This window comes from Rhagoletis pomonella, unplaced genomic scaffold, assembly GCF_013731165.1.
Source record: "Rhagoletis pomonella isolate Grant_MI unplaced genomic scaffold, Rhpom_1.0 Rhpom_scaffold_00013, whole genome shotgun sequence".
In the NCBI taxonomy this organism is placed as follows: Eukaryota; Metazoa; Arthropoda; class Insecta; order Diptera; family Tephritidae; genus Rhagoletis; species Rhagoletis pomonella.
Genome location: NW_023458567.1, coordinates 20,164,308 through 20,175,287, shown reverse-complemented (window position 1 = coordinate 20,175,287; position 10,980 = coordinate 20,164,308). Strand labels below are relative to the sequence as shown.

Sequence of the window (10,980 nt, the reverse complement as noted above, 5' to 3'; positions counted from 1 at the left end):
TTAGCAAATTACTCTCGCAGCTATAATATTTGAGTGATATACATAATGTACATATATAATACATAAAGATCATGACTTCCAGTCAACCGACATCTCAGACTATTTTGTGTGGTTATCGCTACTCCAGTGCTAGAATTACTGCCTCACGCCCGCAAAAATCTCACAATGAGGGCCCACAGCTGATGCTACTGAGTCGCCCTCTTACCGATTTTTCTAGCGTGAGGGACGCCTTCTGGGCTGTTTTGGGTACCCGCGGATCTCGCGGCCTGCGTGGAATAAACCTAATACTTGTTTATTTATATCTGTCTGATTAAGAATTCAGAATTTCCTGTTTTTGGTTGGCTACGCGTCGAAAAACCTTACTAGAAACGAGAAATCAAAAAAAAAACTTTCTATGAATCTGTACTCACTATATAAATTTGCAGTTTGATGTTGCTTCTTCTACGTCTTTAGCTCTGCAATAATTCATTGGGTTATGTCGAGATTAAATATATCCACGCTCTTCACCCTTCACAAAGTCATTTTAGCAAAGTTTTGGCTAACTTAAAAGTACTTTCGCATACTCTTCCCACAAACAATTTTTAACATGTACTCCTTTTACTTAATTTATTTTACAAGCCATTTATTTTATAATCGTAAAGTAGCTTTTAATGTTTAATTGACATTTTTACAATTTAAATTACCATTGTGTGGCGCGTGTAGCGGTTTTATGATTTATTGTTTGCTTTTCATCTATTATTATTTAATAGCTGTGTGAAAATTTCCCAAAAAAATAATAGCTTACCTCACAATTTTCTCGTTAACGATGAATTAAAAAGACAAAAGAGCAAAATTTACATAATTCACTAAACTTTGACTTTTTGATGTTAAGTTGTGGATTCACTGTTTTTTCACAATTTTTTCTTGACTCCTAGCTTGCTTGTTAGCGGTATCACATTGACTTTGTCCACTTGTTTAGATGAGTTAATACTAGAATCTGTAGTCAAATGTTGGTAGGTGGTATCATGACATCGACCTTGTATTTGTTTTTCTTCCGAAGTATGCAAATTTTATTACCGCTACTTCATTTGATGTATGTACCCTTGTGGTCAGCTGATTAAGTCAAGTGACATTTTGATTAGTTTTGGCTATTTTTCTTTTGTTTATATAATGTTTATATTTTTTTTTTATAAAAATTCAGCACTTTACCTAACCAGGGCCACATAAATCCACACTTCAAACTTCAATAAAGTATGCTCGACAATTTCGTTTGTATGAGAGAAAATGCCTAGTAGCATCAGCAAAAAACATGGTTAAAAATCAACGCAATTTTCTAGCGTCTTGAAATTTGCACTTTAACCAACTAAAATTTAATGAGCTACAAACTGCATACCCAAAATTTTTCTAAAAATTCTAAATAAAAAGTTTAAAATTTTTGAATGCAATTATTAGAGTTTGTTGAATTTTTATGATTTTTTTACGAAGTTTGAAATATGGATTAAGTGCTAAACTTTTATAAAAAAAAAATTTAAACATTAAATAAACAAAAGCAAAATAGCCGAAATTAGTCAAAATATCACTTGACTTAATCAGCTGATCACAAGTGTATGTACATATACATACAAACATATGTTCACATACCATTTTTTTGGGTAGGAGTAGAAAAGTTTTTTTCATCTACATAGTATGAATTTGAAAATTCGCACGGTTGCCATATTTTTAGGAAAAATAACATCACGCTTCTCACCCTTGACTAAATAGTTTTATAATAAATATTCTACTGAGAGATTCTTGTAGTAAACAGGCCGAAAGATGCTCCTCCATTAAATTGGAATAGATGGTGCTAACGTCAGTCATAACAAAAACATACAAGGTAAAAAAATTCCAAATTGACTTGGAAATGGTATATTTATCTGGCAAATGAGCAGCGCGTGTATGTACATAGTTACCCAAAAAAATAACTTCATTTTTTATCCATTTTTAAACCAAACAAATTAAACCTTTACAATTTTACCCTATTATTTATCAAAACAGAGAGAAAAAGTAATAGGTGACATGCAGAGTAATCGTTTCCAAGTTTCTATGTAAGTCAAGTCAAATTCCCAAGTCTTGCATCACCGAACTTTAGGAGATTTAATAAAAAAATATCTATGTATGTAAATACGTGCATGTATAGTGTAGTCGAATTGGACGCAAAAATTGCCTAACTTGTAAATTAATTCAGTGAAAAAATACCAAATTGAACCAAAATATTTCGGTGCAGAGGAGATCTAAAAAATTAATAACGATCGGTTTTTTGTAGGGATTTATGTTAAAAACATCCGTAGTGTCGACTTAAGTCCAGACGAAAATTATACGGAAAACGATGTTGTGTCGTTTTTTTTTTTTTGTACAAAAATTCCGAAACTTGTTTAACCCCAACTACGTGATATTCGCGATATCTTTCCTGAGGCCCAACTCTTAACTCGGCAGCCAGTTCGAAAACGTCTTATCTCAGAAAACTTTTCAAGAACGCACTATTTCAGAATTTGAACCGTTCTTTGGGAGTTCTTCAACCAAATTCTAAAATAGTGCGTTCTGAATTTGGTTGACCCCCTGACAAAGCTTCAAAGGGCAGATAATGTCAGCACGACTTTTTCCACCTACCTCCATATAGTCAAAACACTGTGCGAGGTAGCGTAAATGTAGGTTGACGGGCAGAGGAACATCAAATTTGCTGTTGATATATATATAGAGAGAGAGAGATGATCTCCGTTTTACGTCCGCGGGTAACTGCGTAAGAGTTGCGCAAAGTTTACCAATTTTATTTGCAAACCCCGAAGTCCTACTATATCGCATTCCGCCCCAACCCACAAGGAGCATTATTATATTGTTCGCTTTTTGCTCCTCAGCTAGTAATAAAGGAGCACAAATCATGTCAAGTAGTGCTCTTTTACTCCTCACTTTGGGAGATCTGCCTTCAAGTTCTATGTAGTTGGTGGGGGTGGAATCTGTTGTGTATCAATTCATCGAAAATTAAATTTACAAATCAAATACCTGCGACACCTACATAACTGCTGGTTTTTTCTGCGCTATTAAACACATTATTGTGTACTTAAAAAGTAGTTATGCCGCAATGAGTGAGCATAGCAAAAAAAAAAAAAAAAAAAAATATCTGAAAAGAAAGAAAAAAGATATAAAAAAGAAGGAAAAAATTACTGTTTAGCTTAGGCGACGGCGTTAATATTGTCACTAATGACAATAGTTGGCACAAATTCGGAGCAGCGACACTTCAAAATACCTACGATTTATGCAACTCCAAATGTGCCGCTGTGGTGTAGTGGTAAGCAGTGCGCGCTTCCACTCCACAATGCCTGGGTTCAAACCCTGGTCAAAGCAACATCGCAAAAATATAGAAAAAAGGTTTTTTCTTAACAGCGGTCGTCCCTCGGCAGGCAATGGCAAACCCCCGAGTGTATTTCTGCCATGAAAAACAGCTTCTCATAAAAATACAATCGCCGTTCGGAGTCGGCGTAAAACTGTAGGTCCCTCCGCTTTGTGTGACAACATCAAGGCGCACGACACAAATCGGAGGAGAAGCTCGGCCAAACACTAACATATGTGTAAGCGCCAATCTATTATTATTATTAAATGTGCAATGCATAAAGCGCAACAACGGCATCAACAATTACCGCCGCCGACTGATGTGGACTGCATTTGCCACATTGCATTGCATTCCAGTACATTGTCCCCCAGTAATAACAAAACATCATACGACTTAACATTTCTATTATAAGCGAAAGTGTCTACAACTTCGATGCGCTGCTTGCCATTTCATAACACAGTACATACTAGGTATATACGAGTATGTATATATTATTTGTTGTATTTGTATTGTCGAGCCAGTTAATCATAAATTATATAGGCAATTTCGTTTCCTCATTTACCTTCGCTATACTAAAATTCAATTTGCAAAATTTGAATAATATTTCTGTAACTACTTAAGCGTTTTATAAATTTGCATTTTTATTTTCTTTTTGTACACAATTTCAGCGTCGTTGGCAGGCACCCAGGTGGCACATCAATTGGTGGTGGCAATTCGACAAAAGTGCACACCCGATGAGGTGATCAATATTCTAAAGGAGTTGCCGAATTCCGGCGAAAATGCGGATCAGGAAATGTCGGAGACATCATTCAATCCACTAAAAATCGATGTGTTCGTGCAGACGTTATTGAATTTGGGCGCCAAATCGTTTTCGCATAGTTTCGCTGCAATATCGAAATTCCATTTGGTCTTTAAGGTGAGGCACTCGGCCATAGTTCGGCCATTTTTTGGCTGAAGTCTAACCAAACTTAGTATATTTCGAATGCAGTTTTTTTTTGTTTAGTTTCTACAGTCAGAAAGCCTAAAATATAAAAGTATAATTTTAAATTCGATTTAAACTTGCTTTTTCTAGGCCCTCGCCGAATCCGAGGAGGCGCAAATTTGCATACTTCACAACGTCTACGAATTATGGCAGAATCATCAACAAATGATGGTGGTCATTATAGATAAATTATTAAAATTACAAATTGTTGATTGTTCTGCTGTCGCTACGTGGATATTTTCCAAAGAGATGACCGGCGAGTTCACCAAAATGTACTTGTGGGAAATACTCCATTTGACCATAAAGAAAATGAATAAACATGTTATTAAATTGAGTAAGTAAATTGCATTAGTTTATATGTATGTATGTATGTAGAAATATATTGTTAGAATTGAAACTAAAAAAACACATCTCATGATACAGGTAGCGAATTAACTGTTGCGAAGGAAAAGTTGGCTAAAGTGGACTCATCGTCCAGCGAATCGGAGGATGAAGCAACGCCCAAGCGTAAGAAGCCCATCAATAACGTAGATAAACCAACTGAAGAGGTGAGCATAAAAAAAAATCAGAAGCACATACGAATATTAGCAAATTATTTACTTGAGATCAACTGTTTTTTTTTTTTTTAATTCAGTCGTTACAAATCTCCAAGCAGGTCACTTCTGTTTTGTAAAAATAATGAATTTGTAAATGCATTTGGTCTAGCGGGCACAGTTTTTTCTCATTATGCATTCGTATGTTTATACAGATATGTTTGTATATGTATATATATGTGCATATCTATATATGTTTGTATATATGTACATATACATATATATGCAAGCCAATAAATCAAAGTGATGGCAAAAGTATTTTGATATTTATTCTTTTACTAATTAATTACTAATCTTGTAAATTTTGCCGCATTTTCACTTTTCATTGCCAAAAGCTTAACGCATTGCGGATTTGGTGTACATTACTTTAATATAAATTGACCTAATTTAGTTTTATTTTTATTTAGTTTTACGCTAGACGTATTACACTTTTATTTTCTTTAAATTAATAAGCAAAAACAAATTGTAATTAAATATGCAAAATCGTTGCTGCGTGGCGTGGCGAATCGCTGTATATGGATTGCGTCACTTTTTAAGCCGCCACTACATTTAAATGTAAACATTGTTTAGGCCGCCATGTCGGCTAGTCGGCCATTGAGATAGCAATGCGGAGCGAGCGCTCCATTCCTCATTCACCCACTTAATTATTCACCTCATGTTTTCGCGTTTTGTTTGGGTTAACGCTTCGTTTGGCACACAAAAGATTTCAGCTTCCTTTAAGCGGCCAGCCGAAAAGCGGAAAATTGAGAATACGGTTTCTGTTGGCGCAAGTTTTTTGACTTGTATTATTTGCTTGTTTTGTGATTTTCACTAAACTTTTGAATGTCTGTTGGATGTTCTCTTATAAAGTGGCTGCGCTTCGGGTTGAGTATGCGCGCGCACACAATATAATTCAACGCGTTCGCTCAGCCGTCAAAGATAAGAAAATCCGACGAACGCCAAAAATATAAGGTGATTTTGATTGCCGTTTTAATTCTCGCATGGCTTCTGTTGAGTAAATTTTCGCACTGATTGGGTTTTGCCAAAGGTAACACGGCAACCACAGGTCTATAACATGTCGTTAGCTTTCAATTTTCATTGAGTAAAATCAATAAACTCTCTTTGCTGGCAAACTCTTTGTCAAATTCATATTGGTTAGTTTGAGGAAACAATATTGTACAAAAGAAAGAAATGGAAAAAACACACACAACTTCCGGAGCTATCCTGGCTGTGTAGAAGTTGAGCCTGCTATACTAGCCGGTCACGAATTGGGATAACATTGTTGTTGTAACAGCATTCAAGCTTCCCAAAGAGGTTTTTCGGAGTGATGCTGGAGTGACAGTACTTGGCCAGATGTAAATCTGGTTCGTTTGGGTTACGTAGACCCGACTGTCGTGGGAACGATAACATTGTTGCGCGGTAGTCCAATTTTGTCGGCGGAGATGGGAAGGGGTAGCCTTTTATCACTATGTTGTTGCTGTGAGTAGTGAGGGAGAGAGAACGTCACCTTGTTAGCTTTATTGTTGGCTGTTTGTACCTTTGTGAATGTTGGTGGAGGTTCATTCGGACGGATTTTATGCCGAGTATAGTGCGTCTGGCCTTGTGCTTTCCATGGCGCTTAATAAGTTGTCAGTAGAAACCTAGCGCGAAATTACTGTGGTTCGAAGTATTTTATAGCCGAATCTGATGCCGGTAGGTCGTTGTGCTTCGACGGGTTAAACAATGACTTGTCAGCCGCCCATAGTTTTGTAGCTCCGCCTTGTGAGTTTGCAGAACTTTTTAAGTTCGGGCTATTGTGAGAATAATGCGAAGCATTTCTACGGTTCGATGAGGCATAAGTAGCAAATGCGGTTCGCACAAATCCTTATACTTCGCCGAGTATAGCAAGGCGATGTTTGTCAGTTGGCCAATATTTAGGCTTTCTCATCCGGGCATCAGTTTTTGTTGTTATGGTAGCGACCATTTATTGCTTGTTGTTTTTGTTGTTGTTGTAGCGGCACTACTAAGCCCCGCCTATTTCGGTTCATCCTTCAATCATTGTCATAAAGATCAACTAACGGTAGGCCCAGGAAATGCGCAGTTTCAATAGGGTCTAACCAAAGGGAGAGGGTTGTTGGCTGAGTGGGATTGTGCTGGCATGTGAAGAGGTGGTTGGTGTCGTGCCACATGGTGCCATGTGTCCACATGCCGGACACTCATTAGGGATGTTGCGGTCGAGTCTGGACTCGTAGCTGTTGAGGCGGCTACAGTATCCAGACCGCAACCGGGCCAGTTGAAGCTCCGTTTCTGCTACAGGTGGTGATTGGGCTCCGATCAATGCATTCATAGGCCGGGAGTCGTGGTAGGTGGTGACCGACTCCCTATGAATGCCGTTGTTGTTGTTGTAGCAGCATACAAATTCCCCAAAAACTTTTTGGGGAGTGTTGCTGGAGTGACAGTCTTTGGCCAGATATAAATCTGGGTCGTTCCGGTTACGTAGACCCGACTGTCGTGGGGCCCAGTGGTTGGTCGGTATGAGTTTGGAACGCGTCCTTATAAATGAATAGGTTCCCCCTGACGTGCCTGGGCAGAGGATGCTCCTCTAGGAAGGGTTTATTGGGGTGTTCACATCTGTGGCTCCTTTACGGGAAGCATTTGTGCCTCGCTGTGTAGGTGGTGCTCTGGCGACATCAGAAGGCACCCTGTAACTGTCCGGAGTCCAGCGTCCACTGCGTCCAACTAGTCCCCGGTGACCAACCTGGCGCAGTATAGTTTAGAACCAGCCCCAATTACCATGTATGTTGCCAGCAACGTTTCTTTTTCTTCACCTTCACTTCACTTTTCACCTTCACTTCGCCGCTGGTGAAAGTAAGTGGTGCACTGTTTTTCCGCAGTTTGTGCAGCTCCTTGATCACTCGACGTTTGGCGTTATCTACCGAAGGATGCAATTTGAGATGCCGGCTAAAATAGCTCGCGCAGCTCTTCGGATCCGACGAGGTGCGACCATCGAATAAAATTGCACTCTGCGCCTCGTCGGGTTGGGCAGAGATCTCTTGGTTGACCAGAGGCGAAGTGCTCTTTCCAGTTTTTCGGTTTCTGCTGATTTACCAGTTGCCGTCGTCATGCTCTTCGGCTGAATTGCCGTTCGTAAATGTCCGCAAAAACTACACCTTTTTCAACAGTATTCTAAAAATATTTTTCTGAAATACATTTGTGCTTTTCTGAAATACATATGCGTTTTTCTGAAAATAACTTGAACTTTTCTGAAATACAATTGTGTTTTTCTGAATTTCATTTGGCTTTTTCTGAAATACATTTGGCCTCTTCTGAAATACATTTGAGCTTTTCTGAAATACATTTGAGGTTTTCTGAAATACATTTGAATTTTTCTGAAATTCATTTGGCCTTTTCTGAAATTCATTTGGCCTTTTCTGAAATTCATTTGGCCTTTTCTGAAATACTGTTGGAAAAGGTGTAGTAGTAGGGAAGAGATAGTACTTTCAGTATTTCATTGAAATTTCTCTAATGTTTCTGGCGTGATTATTACAACATGCGGCAGTCAATTTAACATACACAAGAACATCAATATATTCGTGAAACTAGGGATCAATAATAAAACTGCGTTTTTAGTAGAAGGTACAAACCACGGTACGAAAATAAATAGTACATAACAATTCCAATCGCTCATCGACAATCATATCATCTTCTTTTGCTTATCCCACTTTCAATTCTAAAATATGCACAGTGTTAACGTTGTTACGCTTATTACTCAACAGGTAGTCGAACGTATGGAAGAGAAATTGGAAGCAGCAAATGTGGATCAAAAACGTCTATTCTTGATTGTTTTCCAACGATTCATAATGATATTGTCCGAACATTTGGTGCGTTCTGACACAGATGGGCGTGACCCTGATACCGATTGGTATCGCTGGACCATAGGACGTCTGCAGCAAGTGTTCCTAATGGTAAACAAAATGAAATTTTTGACAAAATTCAGAAAAATAATACTTATTTTTCTTTTATCCGTTTGCAACAGCACCACGAGCAAGTGCAAAAGTACAGCAGCACGTTGGAGACGTTGCTCTTCACCTCGGACTTGGACTCACACATACTGGAAGTGTTCCATCAGTTTGTAGCCTTAAGGGCGTAAGGCAGTCAAAACACTAATTATATGTAGCTAAAGATACATTTTTTTATTTGATCCATTTGTTGATTTATTCAATTGAAAATCAGAAAGCGCATAAATAATGCAAGCAATTAAGAAATCAAACAAATTTTCGGCGCTACAATTTGATAATGGATTTGTCTGAAATCCAACGAGACAACAGGGAAATAGTATGATTAAAAATAACCATAAAACTTTAAATTTTGAAGTTTAGACAAGGACTTTAGTAAAGCTGAGGCTTAAAAATAAAATTGTATTGATATTAAAAAAACAAATAAACGATTTACCACTTTTCGTTATGTCGAAATCTAAACGTTTTCATTCCAAATTAATTATTCGTCTCGTTGGGTTTACTTAATTTATTAATTTAGTTAAGAATCCATCATCAAATTTAGAAAAGGGATAGCTTTTTTTAAACAAGCATTAACTTTCTTTGTATTTACTTTCATATTTGTTAACGTTCATTTCATTTTCGCATTGCTAATGAACAGATTATCACATGATTTACTGATTTACGTACTTCGTCCACATTTAGTTAGAGCATGTATTTGAATTATGTTAATGTCGCTGAGCTAAGCATTGCATTTTTCATAAGTTCGCAAGAATTTAAATGCAAGAAACAATGTAATTGACTTGTTAAAATAACAACAAAAGAACGTTTAATTCTCTATGGAATTGTAACAAATAAATGTATACATATAAAAACCAGTAAAAAACATGTTTTGTGCTCTACATTTTTTAACTAATTCTCGTAGCCAATGTTAAATAAGCAAAGTCAGTCGGCCAATAAGTTAAGCACCTAACTATATTACCCAAGCTGTCTATAGAAACATTGGATAATGATTTCGATTCTTTGGCTACTATTTGGGGTTTCATATCGACTTAACAATCCTTCCCCTGCCTGTCACTAAAACACTTGGATCCCCTGATGCATTGAGTCGCACCAAGAGACGCCTTACATCAGCATGGATGACGCAAACTGCCTGGCACTACTCTCTGTCTAATCTTGTGACGTTAGGCCTATTCAAGCACTTCGATGCAGTCGAAAACGTTTGTTGGTCAAATACCTTATTTAGCTACAAAACCTCAAATCACTTAGGCATAAACAGGTCGTCGACAGTGCCATTCTGGAGAGTAACTATGAGCACTATGTAGATTTACATACTAACGACAGATAAATTAATATTTCATATCAATAATTGCATTAAAAATGATATTTCTTAACTACATTTTATTAAAAATTAAAAATATTTCACATAATTTTATTTATTTGCAACGCCCATCGTTTTGTGTGCGTTAACTTTGGCGTTGGCGTTACCGTTGATATGTGGACATGCTCATATAATTGTGTGTATTCAAAGTCAGCTGTTAATCAACGCCAAAGCCAACGCCAAAGTTCTATCTGGACCGGCCTTTTATCTACTACTAGTCGACACTCGCAATAGGGGTGTTAGTTTAAACGCTCGAGCTGGCTAGTTTAAACTAAGATTTTCCAATCAACCGCAGTTTACGTAATCTAAGTTTAAACTGGCACTGAAAAACTGGTCCTTAGTTCCATTATACACAGTTTAGAAATAAAAGATTAATTTCCGAAAAAATTTAGTATGCAGTTTTGTATGCCATTCCATTTTAGTATAATAAAGTCCAAATATTAGGTAGCTAAGGCCTACCGTTGATTTTAGGCTTTCTTTGTTGACGCTGCTCTGGATTTTTTTTCCATATAAAAAATTTTCGAACATACATGGAAAAAAATGTGTACCACCGTCAGCAAAAAAGAAATTGCTACTGCATATTTGCACTTCATTATACTCAAATTGAATGCCATACAAAACTGCATACCAAAATTTTTCCAAAGATGCTGATTAAAAAATTTGAAACTTTGCATAATCTTCATAATTTTTGCGCAAAGCCTGAAATTTGGGTTTATATGCTGTTTGTT

At 37.1% G+C, this 10,980-nt stretch overlaps 2 protein-coding genes across 5 annotated transcripts in view; one reads left to right on the top strand and one right to left on the bottom strand.

The window, feature by feature from the left end:
* LOC118748942 (nuclear cap-binding protein subunit 1) overlaps positions 1 to 10,808 on the top strand; it is a 116,986-nt gene extending 106,178 nt beyond the window's left edge. The window contains exons 4-8 of the mRNA XM_036483700.1: positions 4,012 to 4,259; positions 4,416 to 4,659; positions 4,749 to 4,873; positions 8,653 to 8,841; positions 8,913 to 10,808. Of these exons, the coding sequence (XP_036339593.1) occupies positions 4,012 to 4,259; positions 4,416 to 4,659; positions 4,749 to 4,873; positions 8,653 to 8,841; positions 8,913 to 9,026 (920 nt within the window). The 3' untranslated portion in view covers positions 9,027 to 10,808. The remainder of the gene's footprint in view (positions 1 to 4,011; positions 4,260 to 4,415; positions 4,660 to 4,748; positions 4,874 to 8,652; positions 8,842 to 8,912) is intronic.
* The window catches only part of LOC118748946 (protein rhomboid-like), a 74,268-nt gene that overhangs the window by 51,037 nt on the left and 12,251 nt on the right, over positions 1 to 10,980 (bottom strand). The window lies entirely within an intron of this gene.